The sequence below is a fragment of the Rhea americana genome, unplaced genomic scaffold (genome assembly GCF_003343005.1).
Source record: "Rhea americana isolate MKP2758 unplaced genomic scaffold, rheAme1 scaffold_199, whole genome shotgun sequence".
In the NCBI taxonomy this organism is placed as follows: domain Eukaryota; kingdom Metazoa; phylum Chordata; class Aves; order Rheiformes; family Rheidae; genus Rhea; species Rhea americana.
This window is the reverse complement of record NW_028186138.1, coordinates 1,352,605-1,373,122: the sequence shown is the minus strand read 5'-3', so window position 1 is coordinate 1,373,122 and position 20,518 is coordinate 1,352,605. Positions and strand designations below refer to the sequence as shown.

The following is a 20,518-nucleotide window of genomic DNA, read 5'->3' as shown; positions in this document are numbered from 1 at the left end:
GTCATCAAAAAGAGAGGTATGGAAAAAGGGAAGTATAAAGAAAATTCTTAATATATTTGAAGGATATCTAATACAACCTGTGATGTTCCTGCTAGAAGCATTTCACTTTATATAATATACATTTTATATAAAATGTATATTATATATATAACAATTTTTTTAATATTTAACCAAGAAGGTATTTTTTAAATAATAAAAATGCCTGAGATACAGAGCTAAAAGAAAACTCACTGTAAATAATCACTGCAGAGGGCACTGAAGTAATTTAACTATTAACATTTCACTTAGATACTTTTCTATGTATGTACAACTGTTGTTATAGCACGTGCAGTGTTTTCGGTGAAGCTTTTCCTCTAGGTATATATATGGTTTTGAGCTAAACACTTGAAGTGTGATGTTTGTTTTCAAGCACATATATATCTGACTATTTGCAGCTGCTATATATGATTACAATTTCTAGGCATATGTCAAAGGAAATACTATAACAACCTTTTTCCATGGGAAAAGTAATTTCTGAGATTACTTAAACATACATCTAAATTCCACGCAATCACTGAAATATCTTACCACCTGCTTACAGATAAACACATCTATGCAATATTTCCTCAACACATGCATATAAACACACACACACACTATATATGTGTACATAATATATATAAACACTGTGTGTGCGTGTGTATGTGCATATGTATGCAGTATTTCCTTAAGTAGGAAGAGAAGAAAATACTGCTTATTTTATTTGGTCATCTTCTATTCTTTGATRTATTCTTTTCCCTTTACCAGTACAATTTAACATTTCTCTTCTCTACAGTGTTCAGCTAAACCAGGTAAAGGGGTACTGAAAATAGAATCAAATCATTCTCTTCTCTGGAAGAAAAAAAGAGGAAGGAAGACATTACATTGTTTTCACTAAAAATGCCTCAGTTCAGCTAAGCTTTTTACTGAGATGTGTATGTTATCACAATATTCGTTCCCCCTTCTGTGGTCATAGGAAAAGAGACAGGCTCTTCCAAAGGGTAAGTCAGATCCTAACTATACTAAATCATTTGTTATTATTACTTGTTAGTGTTGGCATCACTAGATGCCTCACTCTCTGCTGATTATCTGAGAAGTTTAGTATGAAATTCTGATAAACTTCAGTGAAGAGGCAAAATGAATCAGGTCTTTGCACAAACCTGGCCTATTGCAACAACTGCACGCTCAAGATATGAAGCGACACATACCTGCACACCAATCCGGGAGTCTGCAGTCTGCAGCAGTTGCTACTTTTCTGTCCTGTCATAACAGTGTCTCAATGTCCATTTTCCAACCATGTTCCAAACATGTCCCAACTCTAGCTTTTATCTTTATATGTTTGGGCTTCCACAACATAATCGTTACTGCTTCACACAGCTTGTGACACAGTAACAAGCGCATTGATCTGACTGTTCAGTAACATCATGTTATCTCAGGAAAGGTTCTCAATAAAAATATATACTCAGATCAGCTTTCTTGTATTTAATCCCAAAACATTATAAGAACAGCACCCAAAGACTTATGGGCTTATTGCGTGAATACCAGCATAGACGAAGAGAGATCTACGGATCCAAAGGAATAGCTAATTATGATTGAAAACAGCTAACACATAAAGGAGTTGCAAGTTAAAGAGAAATTGGCCCAAATTTGTTAGTTAAGTACAAGAAAACTAAGGTGTCTTTGCAAGTCTTTTTTTGTATTTTTAGTGAGGGAGGAAAAAACCATCATTTTTGCAAACTGCGTCTTATTCTTTGTCAGCAGACTAAAGCATTTTATAAACTGACACACATAATAAAAGAAACTTTTTTTTTTGCTCATTCTTAGAGACGACAAAAAAATTAGAGATATTTGTCCAAGCTGAAAAGAGCTGTTTTTATTTGTAAATACTTGACAAATTTTGAAATGCTAATGGAGTTGAGTGCATATTAGAAATGCAAAAAAATGGAATGGTCTGTGAGAACACTTATAACCTAAGCCATCCAGATGAGAAAGTAATTAGGTTGCATCTAAGGCAGTAACACAAAAGGAATCAAGCTTATCATGTTTGCAGGATGTGTCTTTAATTTATTAGATGTTAGGTTCTCATTAAAGTGCTGCAAGAATTTCATTTTACTTAAGATTTTTGTATCTACTCTATTGCTCGAGCCACTAATAAAAAGATTTTGTGTAATTTTATATCTGGCATCATGACAGTATAATTGCCATTTGGCAATGAAAGCATTTATTTTAGTGGCAAGCTGTTCAAGGATGCTGATATCAGTTCAGTGTTCCACTCAGACCTTGGCTGTGATTCTAAAATCATGCCACCACCAGATCACCTGCTACAACTATGGTACTAAACAAATCTGAATTGGCAGAATCTTTTTGTACCAATCAGGACTTTAGGTCAGATGGCATTTTTCATCCTGCTCAAGATACCTTAATATTGGATTTATCACTGTTAAATTAGTCTTCTGTGGCATTTTCTCATTGTTCCTAATATTTATGAATTCAACTTTTAAATAATTCTGATAATTGCTGTTAAAAAAAAAAACTTAACAAAACTTGAGATCATGTATATTATATTAAATTGGTAGAAGGTTGGTATCATTGACCTAAAGAAGGAAAAATGTTTCTGTAGAAGAGGCTGAATGACTAGAAAAATATATTTATCTCCTACTGCCTCAGCAGAAAGATGCAGAGAGACAGTTTGTAAGGTAACATATACAAATCCTTGCCAAATATCAACCATCAGTCTAGAAATAGATAGCTTTAAGGAATTAAGGTTGCAAGCAGAAAAGGTATGATGAATTCAAGCAAAATTTCATCAGTCAATTAGGTCAAGACTAGAGGCAAGATTGCCTACTATGAGCATTTGGCATCCAAGTTGTTTKATATTACATTAATTAAGCCTTTGATTTATAAGCTCACATCCTCAGCAAAGCATTATAACAACTGCCTCTAAAACAACACTGCAAAGGCATAGCTTAAAATATCAAGAAATGGAGGACAGTTCAGATGCTGGCAGTGGTTCACAGGCCAGTGAAGGTCACACCCTCCAACACAACTGTAGGAGCTAGGTTCTCAGCTACTGTAAACTGGCATATTCATTCACCTCAGTACAGCTGTGCTGATTATATCAGCTGGGAATATGAGAACATTCACAGATTTCAYGCAGAGAAGTTTTTTTAGGTGGAACATCATCAACTAGATGCAAATCATCAAGTACTGTGAAGCAGAGATTCAGCTGTTGAAGTGATTAGCTCATTATCAGGAGAGACTGTGAATTTGTCCTAATGCCTGCTTGTGAGTTTGCATACTGCCAAAGCAGGCTGGAAATGAACTGCAACTAATGATACGTATATGCAGCAAATGAGTACACAACTTCAGTAGCAATAAGGAAAACTCCAGTAGCTTCAGCCAGCCAGCACATGCTGTTCAAAGCAACTGGGGGATCCTTGGAATGGGTTTAAATTGTTTGCAGTGCATTTTGGCTAGATCATGGCAGTAAATTAGAGACCCAGAGTTAAAGCCTTAAGTTTACTGACAGGCCTTTCCCCTCAGTCTAGTGCTCCTTGTCTAGTCAGTATTGATTTTACCCTGCTGCTCCATGACTCTAAGTACAAAAGCTTAGGCCTCGATTAACATTTTCACAACAAAATTCAAGCAAAACAATCAAGCTGTGCCATATTTCCTAAGGTGTTGGGGGCCTGTTCAGGTGAGGCAGCAGTTGTAATAGCACTGTCTTTTAGCTGGGATCTAAGAAGGCTGCTGCTGCTGGCTTCATGCTCTCCTCTCCTTTTCCTTTCCCATCAGCTGCCTCCTGTCACTATGACAACAGGAAGCCTGCAACACAGTTGCAAGGAAGGAGGAAGAGGGAGCCTGCTGCAGCTGAGAGGGGAGAAGTGACTGAGCGGGTGGGGGGCAAGACTAGAAAAACGAGATGGGAAGTTAAGGGAATGTAGTCAGAAAAGAAAAGAAAGAAGCCTTTAGTGTATCTTTACTCTGTGAGGCTGATCTACTAGGAGGAGATGCTTAGATCAAGAATGTTTGAAATCACTGTAATTTAAACTAAAACAAAAGGGGGGTGGGGGCTCCACAGAAATAAATGCCCTAATTCTCCTCCTGCTTCACATACTGCTACCTGATTAGCTGAAGATGCTTTAATTAAGTTAATTCCAGATTTACAGACACATAAATGACAGCAGATTTGGTTTGACTATATCACGGAGGGTGGAATAATTAATGAAGAAAAGATGATGAAGGGCAAGTAAGTATATGGCAGAAAGTGAAGGTAATAACCAAAGAGTGTAAACACATCTTATTAAAAAAAAAAACACTCGTTAGTGAATATAGTATAATCTGTTCCTATTCTGCATAACTACAGATTTGCCTTCTCAGTTCCAGCTGACTGTAACTATTTTGTTAAAATCTAAAGGCATAAGTCAGGATTAAGGGTAACATTGTGTTCCATACTACAGACGCACGCAGGGATAAGATCTCATTTCAAGTTATGTTTTTGTCATTCAAGTATTCAAGGCTTTTCTCAAAAGCATACACAAGATCATCTAATAATTACAGCTTCTGTAAATACACATATTTGTAAAGTTATAGAAATGTAACTCAAAGATCTTTACTAAACCATTAACACGCAGCCATGACTAACCTAATTTATTACAAGTATACTATATTAATATAATCTTTGTTTTTCCTAAAAATATTTTCTCTCTGGTGTTTACAGCCTTACCTATTATCACAAACAAATATGAACTAAAGACCTTAGACAAAATTCTGTCATTACACTTTCAAAGACATTTTTCAGATTGTTTTTGTTTAACAGGGGTCTAAGAACACCTTGATGTTACAGAACTCATGCCTTATGGTATGGATTCAGAGATTTTTAATGTCACTGCAGTCTTGAGCAGCTATTCACGGTGATAGTTTGCAACAATCTCATACAATTGTGGATATACTGGCAGTTAAGGGATATAGTTACAGACAGTGAAGGTTAGGAATCACTGGTATGTATGTTGCATGTAAACCTGAATTGTAATTCATACTTAAAGTTTAGATTGATAGCCAAATTCTGTGTTTAAAAATCCTTGGTGGGCAGCAGTGAATTTCTCAGTAAATTTCAGACTCACCTTCAAGATGTTCAGGCTCTTTATGAAATTAAGAGAAATGATTACTAGATCCTATCTGGCTTCTCAACAGATCATTGAAATTGCTTACAATACTGTTACAGGGTACTAGTAATCTGAGGACTACTCAGACTGCCCAAGGTACATCTATATCAAATGTTTATAATCTGTATTGCAGGTAGTACACAAAAATGTTTTCCATTAAAAGCAACTACACTAGTCAGCTAGCTTTTGCTGCAGCATGGTACATAACCAAGCATCCGCATACAAGTAAATATTTAATTCTTAGAAAACAATAGGATAAAAGTTAAGCATATGATTAGAATTCTGGAAGATGCTTAAATCAGGAGTCACCTTTAAAAGGAAACCTTCTTCCATTCAGGCAGAACTAGGAAGAGACTAGTCAATTAACATTTTCCAAAGCAACAATAAATTAGGGAACTTGATTTGGGTCTCTTATATTTACAGTTTAACTCCAGTGATAAGTCAACTAATCCCCAGTACAAGAGAGACATGGAACTACTGGAGAGAGTCCAGAGTAGCGCTGCTAAGATGATTAGAGGACTGGGGCATCTGCCCTCTGAGGAAGCGTTGTGAAAGCTGGGCCTGTTTACCCTGGAGAAGTGAAGACTGAGAGGGGATCTTATTGATGTCTATAAATACCTTAAGTGAGGGTGTCAAGAGGATGGAGCTGGACTCTTTTCAGTGATGCCCAGCAACAGGACAAGAGGCAACAGGCACAAACTGAACCACAGGAAGTTCTGCCTGAATATAAGGAAGAACTACTACTCTGTGAGAGTGACGGAGCACTGGCACAGGTTGCCCAGAGAGCTTGTGGCGTCTCCTTCTCCGGAGATACTCAAAACCCGCTTGGATGCAACCCTGTCCAACACGCTCTAGGTGACCCTGCTTAGGCAGGGGGTTTGGACTAGATGATCTGCAGAGACCCCTCCCACCTCAACCATTTTGTGATTCTGTAATAAATGTAAGACAATGTAAGTATTATTGCCATAGGAGCTAGATTTTGTTCAAATAAACCTAAGACAGTAAGTGATTAAGTACTTCAAATACAATTAAGCAAGCATTTTTATTTTCATAATTCAAATAAAATAATTTCAGAAATAACCCTATGGTGATTTTATCTGTTAAGAAGGTGACTGCATCTATCAAATACAAGATCTGCAGCAAGCATATTCAAATGGTAAAACATCTAAAGTACGTAGTTCTTTGGATATGACTTCCTAGCTTTCCAACATCTCTATTTGTTGGTGGCACCTAACTAGTTCCAAAATGTCACGTACATTTAAGCTGAAGAAGAATTTGTCTGTAGAGGAGAAAGTTGCTTAACCTCACAGACATCTAGCCTTCGAAATTATTGATTAATCCAAAAGCATCAACAACATTATGGAAAGGCTTATATTATAAACCTTAACAGAAGGGTTATTGCTGCTACAGCTTCTGCGGATGACAAATACATGAGAATGACTGAAGCTGTTGAAACTCAGTCACATCTGCCATTCACAAACAGTCAGCCATATATTAATTTCTGTAAGGACAGAGCTAATTATAGGAGGACTCTACCACCTATAGTTTTACACTGCACAACAATAGTGTTTTAAGAATAAACAGTGAAATCCAAATTGACAGAGAATTAAAACCAGAACATACAAAATTAACTAAGGGAACTGGAACATCAAACATACTAACAGTAATTAAACAAAATATTAGCCTACCAATTAGAAATACATAACAGCCAGAACTACCACTGCTTCTTCCTTGTTGATTTACTGAAATGCACTTTTAAAATAATTCTTTTCCAAGTAAGTTTAATTTGCAAGCCCATACTATTCTTTCTAGAAGAGGAAAGATCCATGCTGTCCAGAAAAAGAAGACCCATTAAGTCTGGAAAAGGAAGAGAGGAAAAAAAAAAAAAAAAAAAACCCCTTATGGCAACACAGTTTTAGAAGTAGCTGAATGGGAGACAGGAAATCTCTTTTTGAGGAAACTGTAAAAAAAAAAAATTGGATAAATCATATATAAATCTAGTGAATAATAATCTAATAAGTCATATTCTCTTATTATTGCTATCAGTTGAAGTACAATTCAGTGAATCTAAGTTGCAAAACATGGACTATAACACTAAGTTGAGAGCTGTATTTTAGCATTCTATTTACTTATATTATTTGGACACTCTTAATGAAGTTCTAATGCAGATTTCTTCACCCCCCAAATCTCCACTGTTTCCTCAATTTGTTTTCTTAAAAATTCTGAATATTCAAAACACAAAAAATTGCCACCAGATTTGGGACAGTTAACTAGGAGCAGCTGACAGAATATACTAGTACACAACCTGACTTGTAGTTTTTATTCAATAGCTCTTTCTCTCAGACACCAGGAAAGGAATAATGGACAGAAGCCAAAATATTTTATAGCTGATAAGAACTAACTCTAGTTTATAACTATAATTAATTTGACTTCAAARCAATTTCTTATAAACAGGTCATGTCTAAATTCATATTCTAGAGACTGAAGATAACAAATGTATATCCACATTTTCAGAAAAATCTTGTGCACTGAGTTGAATGCTCTTCTGTGAGTCAAAGAGGTGGCAATCTCTTTTCTGATGTTCTAGGTAACCCTAAACAAGACATTGTGCTGCCCAACTACAAGCATGCCCAAATTCAGACACCTGGCTTCAGAACATCCTTCAATACCTCTTGGATGCTTTTGAAATGAATTAAGAGGGATATGCAAGAATCCATGACATAGTCCTAATTGCTGGAGCCATACTTTCCAAATAAAGTAGTTTCTTGAAATCAACCTAATTGCCCTGTTTGAACTGGTTTGATTCAGCTGTTGTCCACATTAGCTATATGATCACCTCTTAATTCTTGACAGAAGGCTGGTCTTCCCTTCTTTCTTCTAAAAGCAATAGAAAGATTTATTCACAGAAGTATTCAAAAAACTCAAGTTGAGCTTTTGCTCTATACATCAATATACATCAACCCTAGAACCTGCCATGGGAGACTAGCCTGCTCTACCTGAAGCGAGTCTTTAAGAATAGCTCCTACAGAGCTAGGCCTAGGTAAATTATTCTGGTGGATGCACAAAAGATCTAAGATATTTTTGCTTATTTTGTAAAGAAGTTTTCATGAGTATTTATGAAAAAAATCTAGTTATTATTTGAAGAGATGCATTTTCAAAGAAAAATCATAAGCTTTGAGAGAAAGACTTGGAATGTGACCCAGAGATATCTATACTCAATGACGACTCAGGAGCTTGATTCTGACGACTGTCACATTAGCTTGAGGTTTACACCCTTCAATTTGTCATCACATGTTTACAAGCTGTTATGCACAATCTGTAGTAAATAGATTACTCGAGCAAACTAATTTGAAAAAGCATAGCCTCTTAAGAGGTTTAACCTTACCTGAGTTACATAAGCACAGACTGAATGCACGCGCTTGACATTTATCATTGTCACATTTTCACGGACCATTTSAGTGTTGGAGGTTTTTCGTTTATTTTTGACAACCATACAAATTCTGGCCTTAGAATCGGATCCGTATTTGCTCATCCAGACAAAAACGTATACGACAGATGTGTGATTAGTTTCTTAGTTTACTTGAATTATTTTCTGACAAATACTTCTAGATAAAACTTATTTCCTTAACTGCAGAGTCAAACAGGAAACTGCTAACACCACACTATCTTCAAAAGGCAACATTGCTTAGGTGGTAAAACCTTCTCCCACTACAAATATACCGGAGAAGTTACCAGTATACATTTATCTACTTTACTAAGGGCATTCCATCGTATTTTTACGCATTTCTCACTGTTAAATTATGCAACTAAATTTAGGTCCACAAACTAAACAATCCATGGTGCGATAGTTTAAACGATTCCTATTTATATGAGTGTTGCCTGAAATTACAGCCTTAATCCCGCAGTAAATTTTATGTATGTGCTGAATTTAAATACAGTAAAAGCCATAAACGTGTAAAATTAACTATTTCTCTCAAGCTTGCAGGATTAGCACAAATTTCTGTTTCTACAATTCATGCTTACATAGGACAAACAATAAGGGGCTTAAACTGCAGCAAGAAAGATCTAGATATATAAAAGACAGTGAAACACTAGAACAAACTGAAAAGGAAGGTATAAAACGATTAAGTAAAGCCATTATTCAACAATCTAATTGTAAAACTGAACAAATAGCATATTATCCTAAATGCTATTTTACTTAATTGTTATGCAATGCACCAATATTTAACGTGTATTGTATCCTGATTCATCTGTAGATTTTAAATAAAAGCTGAGCAATTTTGCCACAGAAATTCTGGACTGATACCTATGTAAGGATATCACTCAGTTCTGCTAATGCTGAGATGACTGTGTCTTAATGTTTTATTTCACTTAAGTCTCCTTATAAAAACTGATGTTATAGGGCTAATTACAAGCATTATGACAGTTAATTTAGCCACATTTGTAAAATACAGAAGAAAAGGTATGTCTCTCTAATATTTGAAAGGAGACTACCAAGAATAAACAGAGATTATACAGGGTGGAGGAAGGGAAAGAGTGCTTCAATATTTGAATAAACAGCTTGAATCTAGCATGCTGTAGAACAGAAACCCAAAGAACAGAAACCCAAAGAACTGTCCCAGGAAGCTGTGTAATTAAACTTGAGGATAATATAAGAGATTCAGGATTCTGAATGTGGATCCCATCCAACACAAAGGGAAAAAGCACAGCATGAAAGTTGCACATTGTAACACATTCCTACTCACAGCCCCAGTAGTAGCAATATTTTTGTTATGTTCCTCTGACAAAATAATTTCTTCTCTAGTTCAAAAAATACTTTTAAATCATTTTATATTGAGAAAGATCATTCCTGATATGCCTCCAGGTGTGCTGTACTTAGTCTCTTAGATTACTTTAATCGTTTTCCTTGAATTCAGATTCAAACATTTATCAGGGTCCCTTCAACACAATGTTTTCCCCACACAAAGGTGAGATACCTAGCTGTAAAATTAGAACCATAGCCCTGACCGCAGGCTTTGTTATGAATGGAGCTCAGACTGCAGTGCATGCCTGATTTCTAAGCTAAAATTTTACCCTGTGGATATTGTTTTCAAAGGAAAGGCACACTTGCCTATCTTTATCTGTAGGTTCAATCTCAGATTTTCCCTAAATTTAGGCAGTCACCAGGTCAAAACAGAAGCTAAGTAAATACTGCTTATCAAGTGTATTCCTTCAGGAAGTTCTTCTGGATTTTCTCTTTGCTGTAGACTGCCCAGTAGCAAATGATAGTGAAACACAATTTTGGAGAAACCTACGTATCTACAGGAAAATASCAATTGGAAAAAAGACAGCAAAACCAGACATACCTAAATGAATTTGTCTTGTCTAATCTTAGCACTTCTCTCCAAAAAAGACAATCCATTTAATTCTGGTAATGTCATTCAGAAAACTACGCTCTTAACTGGGGTCAACTTACAGCCCACTTTACAGATCTTATGCTTCTTTTCTTGCAGCCTTTAACCTCACTAAATACTGGTTCTGAAGTTCTCTGGCCACAGTTTCTCATTAGAAAGCCTCTCCAAACTTACAGACTAGTATCTCCCCTTATCACCTTCAGTCAGGTAAAATTCTGGTCTAATTGAGACAGGTAGCGAGTTTAAGCCATTGCCTAGCTCCTCGGAATATAGTGAGTGAGACTTACCAAAACAGCTTTATCTAACAATACTCATAAAAAAATAGTATTTTGGTAAGCAGGTATGATATGAATAGACAGGTGGCATCTGAGTGGGAGGAGCTGCGGTCAGATTTTGTCTTCAGTTACACTTAATGTAATTTTAATAACATCAATGGCACTGCATGGCTAGAAGCAAATGTMAAACCTAGTCTTCAAATTCTAAAATAGGAAACTAACCCACATAAATGTATATCTTCATTTTGCTTATGTTGCAAAACAGTGACACCCACTGGCAGCTACAGTTCAAATACCTAATTGTTGTAATTTAGATTTCCTTTATATGAGTTGCTAGAAAGTTTATCTGCAAAAAAATCATCATCATACCTTACCTGTTGAGTCAGCACTACTTCCTGAGTTTTCAGAAACTGAGACACTATCAGTATCTGGAGCAACTGCAACATAACCCTCAGGAGGAAGATTCACTGTGTACATTCTTCTTGGAGGCAGAATTGTATTGTCACTACCTATAAAACAAGAAAGTAAGATGTCTGGCTATTGATCTCTACAGATTTTCTCAAACATTTTCTCAAATACAATAATAATAACAGGTCTCAAAAATCCTTTACAGAGGATGAAGAGGGAGTCGTGGGACATTAAAATTTTTCTACGACAAACAAAATTGCACTGAACTCTGTAACAGCTACAAAATAGGGGAAAAAAAAAAAAAAAAAGCAGCTCCAGAGGCTTGTTCTTACCATCATTTCCATCAGAAGCATGTTTTATCTTATTTTAGACAATTCTTCTGCAACAACTTTAGAAGTTTCCACTTACAGTGACACTTGAAAAGATACTACACACTTCTCCCCATTTAGCTTGAGGAGATTGTTTCTGTAAGAATTGTTTCATAAAAGATGAATGGAGATACAAGTAGACTACAGAGTAGAAGTTGTAGAAGTGACAGAACTGTGGTTCATCCATTTGGAGACTTTTTAGATGTAGTCCAGCTGCTGTTCTGAAGAGCACAAAGACAAATAAGAGTTTGAGGCTTATCTCCTCATTTCTTCTAAGCTTCAGAAGTTCTTTCTGAACATAAGGGAAAACTTCTTTACTATGAGAGTAACAGAGCACTGGAACAGGTTGCCAGAGAAGTTGGGGAGTCTCCACCCTGGAGATATTCAAAAGTCATCAGAACATGGTCCTGGGCAACACACTCCAGGTGACCCTGCTTGAATTGGGGGGAAGCGGGAGGTGGACTAAATGACCTCCAGAGACAYCCTTTCCAACCTCACCTACTCTGTGACCATGTGTTATTCTTTCTAGAGGAACAGAGCCTGGGGATAGTTTTTCCAACCATTGCATTTTATAGGAAACTTCATTGTAATGATGGCAATAGAACATTTTTTAAAGATTTCTTTCCCCTTTAAAGAAGAGATTTTAAAATGTATGCAAGACTAGTAGTACAAACTTGTCATTTGTTCACTAGACCAGAAGGATCTTTGTACGAATGACAGAGATGCATTTCTGTTCCAGTTATATGAATTCAGTCCAAAGAGGGAGAAGTACTTTTTGCTCAACTCCTATTAAAAAAAAAAAAATGATGACATTAGAGATTAACCACAAGGAGACAAAAGTCTTTCTAGAAGGCCAGGATGTTCAAGGTGTCTCCAGATGCTGCACTAATTTTAGATGGTTCAGTGCATTCTTTTTACACTCAGCCAGCTCCATAAGTCAGTGTAGGTATAACACTATGTATTTCCCTCTTTGGGGGCAATCTGTCCCTTTAAAATAGGCAGACAAAACTGCTATATAATGTACAATATAAACATCCTTGGCAGGTGCACACAATTAGCCTCTTTTCTCCATAAACTTGCCAGAGGATCAGATATGATTCAAGTCCACTACAGAGCTGCAGCAAGTATTCAGACTAATACCTAAGTATTTAAAATGCAGTTGAATCTAACAACAAATAAAAAATCCTGTAGGAATGTATGTTTCTCTAATCAAATAACTTTGGTTTACCTGAATCAGACAGACATCTTTCTACTGAGACACCACACTTAACCAGACACGTAGCTATTTCTCAAATAAAAATAAATAAAGGTTCGGCATGATCGATCACCTTAGGTATTTGTAATAATACATTTCAGAACATTAAAGGTACTTCTGACAAGCTGCATCACAGTTACTTTCAATATCAGGATGCAACCATTTTGTTTGAGAACACATTAAAAACTGACAGCTCTTCCTGAATGACCCATTACTATTATAACACATAATAAAGGAAATTAAACAAATAATAAGATGAAAAGTAATTACATGATTTGGGAAAATACCATTGAAAATTAATTTATAAGAATTCTTCAGCAAAACAGTTTCACTAAGATGATGCCAAATCACCGAACTGCCAGTAGCTAGGTTGATTTTTTCCTCTCTCCATGTTCATTAATGATGAAGTAAGTATTAATCAGTGACAATTTTAAATAATAATGATTATGAATGTTTCTGAGTTATCCCCTTCTGAACAATTAAAAAAAAATATTTTTTTCTCCTCTGTACCTCTTTTTTTCTCCCTTACATATGAGTTCTGTAAAACAAACAAAAAAAACCCCATGAAAATATTAAGCTCAATTTGCAGTAGTCACAACTAACTTAAAACCTTTAACCTCATAAGCAGTGACAGGATTCAGACAGTTGTGCTTGCTGAAAGAGAGAAAGAAAGAAAAAAAAAAAAGCCTCTTCAGGATTTCTATTATTTAATCATGACAACACTTAAATGCAAATAGCAGCATTTATGCTGGGATAGCTATAACTTTCTTGGATAAAGTATTTGAATGACAATTTTGAAGGGAAAACTGTAACACTTAATCTTCTAGAGAAGAAAAGTAATAGCTTTTATTATATAAATGAATGATGATTCAAAATTTTTTTTTTCTTTTTTTTTTTTTAGACTCTGTTCAAGTGGGAGTCTCCAAAGGACATTTTACCCTGTACATGCCTTGAAGCCATTTGTAAACCAAAAATCATGCTTTAGTCTTTGCTAATCCAATACATCAACTCAAACTGTTACCATATCATAAACAAAAGTATATACCATATTTGATAGATTGCATATAAATTGCATGAAATGTAAGAGCAAAGCTATAGTCTAATCATTGAAACGTTTCCATCTTTCAAAAGCTCTTAAAAAATAGGGTCACAATAAACTTTTGAACAGTGGAGATAAGTTTCGAATGTTGGATAAAGAAAAAAAAAATGAGGCATCCGTCAGGCATGACTACCTTAAAAGCTAAGATAGTTGTCAAGACACATATAGAAGACTTCATTTTTACCTCTTAGTAATTCAGACCTTTCAGTAAGGAATAAAAAACGGTGGTAAGTCTTCAAGACACCACCAGGCATCTTCCTAATGCAGCTCTTTGTTCTGTGATAGTAGATAGCATTTTTTCTGCAAGGAGTCTAAAAATGAAGACACACCAGACCAAGAACAAAACAGAGTACACAGGTTTTGACTCGAGTATAAAAGATGACCCCAGCTCTAATTAAGACCGTAAAAGCTAAGCTTTTTTACTCATGCAGGATGTTGCTGAACATTCCCTTATGATTGTTATTTGTGGAGTAGAAAGCACAAAAACTAAGGAGCCAGCAACAAATGTTTAATTCTATTAACTTGAACATCACTTCCCAATGACCACATCCAACCCCTGTTTATTCCCACACAATATAGACACATTACCTTTTCCCCCTGTGTTGACTAGCAGGACAAGTATCTTTGAAGACAGTGAGAATTTGAATCCAGGGACAGAGAGAACTCTGTCCTCCGGAAATACTTTATAAGCTCGGAGTGTAGCAAAGGTGGTATCAGCAACTAAACAACTATGGTAGACTCTAGAACATTCATACCTTGAGGTTCCTCCTTAGCCATGCCGCTGAGAAACAGGTACCTTCCCAGGTACTAATGTAAAGACAAAAAACTGTCCTTCATCAGTATGAAAATTACTAGGAAAAAAAAAAAGAAAAAAAAAAAAAAAACACAGGCGATTCTGAATATCTTTCCCTCCACTCCTGCAATTTACCCATATTTTTGTTCAGCTGATATCCAAGTTCTTGAACATCTTGAACAGTTCTTGAACAGTTATAGTAGCTTTAGATTGCCATGGTAAGGTATGAGAGAATAACTTTAGGGCCATAAGGTATTACATTGCATACAATGATCCATATCTGCTCAAGGGTTGACTTGCACAGAATTATTTTCCATTTGCACACTCACATACTTTCTAAAAAGACAAAACCCTTTACCTCAAGTAATTTCCTGTGCCACTAGAAAGTACAATTCTTTTTATCAGTATCATGCATAATTCCTGCTGCTTAATCTCAGTCTTCAGCAGGATTTCTTCTCTCAATAATTGAGGTATTGGTACGGGTAGAGAGGAAGAAAAATGGTAACGGTAATAAGCAACTTAATAAAGAAATGATATTCACTTCCCACTGGTTGTTTGTTTTACTGAAATGATAATCATCAACTAACTACAGGTATTTTGTGTGACTTTGCTAGGTGGAGCAGTTTACGAATTCTTCCTATACAAAACTACCACTGCAGGTAGGCATTTAACTCTCCCAAAATTACAGAACCGCTTTATAGAGATATTAACAAACATCATTTACTATTATTGAAACCCTCTGAAGTGCCTCCAAGTCTTCTTATTTAACTAATCCAAAATAATTCATCTCTTTCATAAATATTAGCATCCAATTCACTCCCCACCATCCACTCCTCGTAGGGCAGATGCTCCAGCCCTCTGATCCTCCTTGTAGCCCTACGCTGGACTCTCTCCAGTACCCCCATGTCTCTTGTAGTGGGGAATCCAGCACTGGACACAATACTCCAGATGAATCTTCATCAGGGCTGACTGGAGCAGCAGGATCACCTCACTCTGCCTGCTGGCAACACTCTTCCTAATGCACCCCAGGATACCATTGGCCTTCTTGGCCACAAGGGCACATTGCTGGCTCATGGTCAACTTGTCATCCACCAGCACTCCCAGGTCCTTCTCTGCAGAGCTGCTCTCCAGCAGATCAGCCCCCAGCCTCTACTGGAACATAGAGTTATTCCTCTCTAGGTGCAGGACCCTGCACTTGCCCTTGTTGAACCTCATGAGGTTCCTCTGTCCAACAGAGAAATAACAGAACATATTTCAGAGCAGAATCCGACTACAAGTGGACAGTTGTTTTAACCACGAGACAACTAATTTACAAGCTTTTCCTTATTTTGTGAAAGTTGGATTTATTAGGTAATGAGGAAACAAGCATAGCTAAGAGTTAAGCCATTTACATAACTTTACAGCTTTGGTGTTTCTAAGCTTCCTAGCATATGTCTACAGGCAATATTTGTTAGATGTCTAAGAATTCTAGTTGTATAAAAGGAGAATAAAGCCTCTTAAAAATGTTAGGTTAGCACTTAACTCCATTATTTCTCCTTGTGCTACAGATCTCATTAGTTCAATGTGCCCTCCAAAAGCCAAATACAATCCTGTCAGTGTAATTTCCCTCCCCTTCCCCTAAAAGCACTGCAATACTCAATCTAAAGGGCCATGTCTATGTTTCAGTTAGTTAATTACCCTCACCGATTAAGTGATGACTTATTTGAAACTAATCCAGGAAGTAAACAGATGTGCTCATCAGAAGTAAAAAGAAATTTTAAAATTTTAAACCAATTTTTTCAAAATTGTTTTTTATTCAGCAATTGGAAGTCATCTAACAGTCCATTCCTATTTATATGCAAAAATAATGCATATCACAGAAGCACAAAATATACATTAATGAAAAAACATTAGTTTGTAACGTGGTACTGAACCAAGTTCACAGCAATTTCATTAATTTCAACTGATGCGTTGAAAGGGTACAGTTGGTGGGAAAGGTAAGTAGGAAGTAAGCATGTGTATCATCAGAAAATACCAAATTTGATTCTTAAGTAACTACCGTTTTCACAGTGAAAGTTTTAAGTAATGCATTCCCCAGTGTACCAAGGGGCAGCAGACATCTTACACAACCTGTTTTGTGGTCACTGTATTGAAAATAACTCCAGACAAGAAGGCAGGGTGGACAACAAAATTGTTCACACACACACACACAAATTACTACACAGCTGGATTCACCTCAACCTCATTTGTCAGGCCAGTCCACTCCTTCCCCAGCTGAAAAAGTCCATTTTACCAAGTTCTTAGATGCAAACCATTTTCTGTTTTACTTCAAGATAATTAGTTTTCCTGCAGCTGGCTACATTTAGGTTTAGATATTGTTTACACTTACAGCTAATGCTAGCATTTTCTACTCCAATTAGGCAAGTGCTACATACTATTAGATGAACTATTTGTTCAACTGCTTTCAGTTGTCACAGAAGCCATCAGAGCTCTCTCTGGAAGCTAAGCTATTTGAAATTAAGATGTAACCAAAAAAAAGAAGCGTTTGCATGTGTGCAGTGGGGGAAAAGACTGTAAGAGAAAGAACAGGTCAAACAGAAACACACACACATCAAAAACAGCCCCACAAAACTGCACTGCTAGGAAAACTTAAGACTGAACTACATGGCAGTTTCTGTAATGACAGAAATTACAGATATTGTACATGCAGCCTACCCAATATAAATAGAGAAGGAGGAAGGGGAAAAAAAAAAAAAAAAAAAAAAAAGTCCCCAAACCCAAATCTCTACATTCCCCCAAGCATATATTGATCACCTTAGAAATCCAGCTGGGTACCATTTCCATCACAGTCACAAGATCTTGGTTTCTTTAGTTAAATTACTCATATTTGGATATTTGTCCCATTTGCACAGTATAACACCACTATAACAAAACATGTAATTAGAGCATTTTTAAATCCTTTAGAGAAGAGTGAGACAGCACTTTGTTGTGTAATAACTATAATCTCCATTGCATTTTAGCTTATTCACAATAGATAGCTTTTCAGAGTAATTAGCAGCTAAGATGAACCTGAATTGTTTAATCTATCTTTTAAAGCTGTTTACTGCATTGTGTACTGCTAGAGTTTAATTTCTTAAGCATATGCACTTTGGCAATTCGATCAGCTTGGCAGAGTGAGTCCTGTCCATACATATTTTACACATAAGTTTTTATCTTCTAGGTACTTCTGCTACAAATTCAAGTTTGCTATTAAATAATGACTCAAGGAAGACAGGATGAGAGTTGCAAGGACACAGTCCTGGTGACCTAATTCTGATAATTTCTGAAATACAGCATAACAAGAACGTAATATTCATGGAAAAAGTGAGCTGGAACACACAGGAAAAAAAGTCACAGCTATTGAATTCTAACAGGAACTCCTTATAGAGGACAGTAATGCTTAGATATTTTGCTATTGATGGACATTCACATTTTCATTCCAAGAACATAGAYTAAATAGTATTTTGTTTACCTACATAGCATTACATGAAATTTCTTATTTTTTTATTTAAAATTTAGGAGTAATACTAGCTCAGCTTTTTCTTCATCAACTCTTATTTTTAGATATATCAAGTAGTTTGGGTGAGTCTCTGTGCATTTCAATATCCTTCTTCAGAAGGGGGGAAAAAACAAAAGCCAAGAGTGGAACAACGGACAAATTGCTTTACACAGAACAACTGACTACTGCCCATCTTACTGGTAGGCAATTCAGCCTCTTATAAAAATCAAAGTTGCTGAACACCAATCAGTAAGCCCAAATCCCTTAAACAGGGGTTTTTAGAATTCTGACCAAGGGAAAGTCCTGAGACTAAGAAGGCCATTAAAAAAGCCAATTCTACAATTAGCAAATCTGTAGGAAGATGCATCCAAGTCTAGTTTKAATACATACTATAAGATGCCATATATTAGCAAGATTTGAAAGCAGCAAGAAATTACAAAACTAAGGATCTTCAAAGAAATATCAACCCTGAAATTGATCCCTTTTGTAGGTAGATCCTGCCCTAACAAGGGGCAGAACCCCCCCGAAAACCCCCAAATCTAATCTTTGAATGCAAAATGCAGTTTATAACCAAATGAGTCATTCATACTCAGAAATACTTTTACAATTAATCCTTTGCCAAAAACTTTTCTGAGATAGAGCAGTTTTCAAGCATTTGTAACACTGCACTTGGAAGCACATTGGCAAGCTTAGTTGGAGGAAGGGAAAATTAAGTCCTACTATTTGTAGGAGCTTCTTTCAAGTTTTCCACTCATTATTTTTAATACTCTGCCTGTCAGCAAGGCTCAGGCTAATTAAGCTATTTAGAAGTTAGGCAAAAGTATATAGTTACTCAGCTGTTTATCTAGACSCTCTCTAATGTTATGTTGAAAGCAAAAAAAAAGTATTTTCTTACACCTACTGAAATTAAGGACTATAGCTCTTGCAATGGAAAAATCAGGTTCTTCAAAGGAAGAACTGTTTAGAAAGACTCATCTAAGGCTAAACAAGTCTCTATTATGGTAGAATAAGAAAAGAGTCTTATTTAGGACAACCAGAATCCAAAGAGTATTTACATCTTGTGTGCTAGTATGCTCTAAAAGGGAAGTTTGGGCTATAAGTTTATTTTTAGGAAAAAAGGTGATTTCTCTCAGAAAATCTGAGTCAAGATTTAAGTGATTACCCTTGTCTCAGTGTTTTGAAGAAAAGTGGCATTTCCACACCCTTCCCTCCATCCTCAATAAAACTACCACCTTCCCCCCCACCCCCAAGGATTCAAAAGATTAATCAGCAGCCACAAAGGCTTAATTTTTCTTTCTCTTTTCACTTATTCTGAGTGTTATTGTACATTTTAGTTCCAGACTATGTAGAGGCAGTTATGAAACAATTCCTTCTGATAGACTGATACTAGCTAGAATTATTAACACTTCTTTCAAAATGAAATGAAAACCATGCATAATCATGGCCTATTCAAAAATCTATAGTATTAGAGGTGAGTATCTAGCAATTTAATAAGTGCAGCCTCAATGTTAAAAAAACAATTAAAAAATTCTCCTATATTTGTATTTATATTATATAAAGCATTCACTGGAGTAGTTTTATTTTTACTGCAGCAATATAACAGAGATGTTTTCTTCTCTGAAACCATAAATAAAAATCCTAACGAAAACATGAAAGTGAGCAAATGAGAATGACTGCTAGAAGACTTTCTCCTTCATTAAACAAACAAACAAAGAAAGCCCCAAACAGAAACAAGTTTCAAAAGTATCTTAGCAGTTCAAAGAAAAGCTATTCTTAAAAATCCAGGCTTCCAACAGAAAGTGTCTTGACAGTTCGCATGCATTAAAATCCAGTGGAAAGGAAAGCAAGAACTACTGCACACTGAAAAAAAAACAGAGTCATCCAGTGGATGTGGAACTGCCTGCCATTAAACTTTCATTTCTAATGCTCCCTCTGCTAGCATATTCCACTAAATGGAATATGTATTCATTTTTACATATCTCATCTCCTTCTCCCAGCCCCACAACATTAACAACATTCACTTGCCAGCATTACCAGATTCTTTAGGTACACAGTTTTTCTTCTCAGAGCCTTCTAGAAATTGAGAACTGTTCTTGAAAACCAGGCAGCATGTTAACGTTTTTAGTTCACAACTAAACTGTTGAGAAGATCCAAGATGGACACACCAATACACTCAAACATGGATCTATTAGCAACACTCTTCTAATCCTCAGGAAAGGGTAGAGTG

At 36.1% G+C, this 20,518-nt stretch overlaps 1 protein-coding gene across 3 annotated transcripts in view; it reads right to left on the bottom strand.

Annotated features, from left to right (window-relative positions):
• The window catches only part of ERICH1 (glutamate rich 1), a 68,865-nt gene that overhangs the window by 23,913 nt on the left and 24,434 nt on the right, over window positions 1-20,518 (bottom strand). For all 3 annotated transcript variants that reach the window (XR_014895607.1, XM_085303216.1, XM_085303218.1), the window contains one exon: window positions 11,226-11,360. Coding sequence is in view for 2 of the 3 variants with exons in the window: in XM_085303216.1 (XP_085159342.1) it covers window positions 11,226-11,360 (135 nt within the window). In the remaining variant the exon portion in view is untranslated. The remainder of the gene's footprint in view (window positions 1-11,225; window positions 11,361-20,518) is intronic.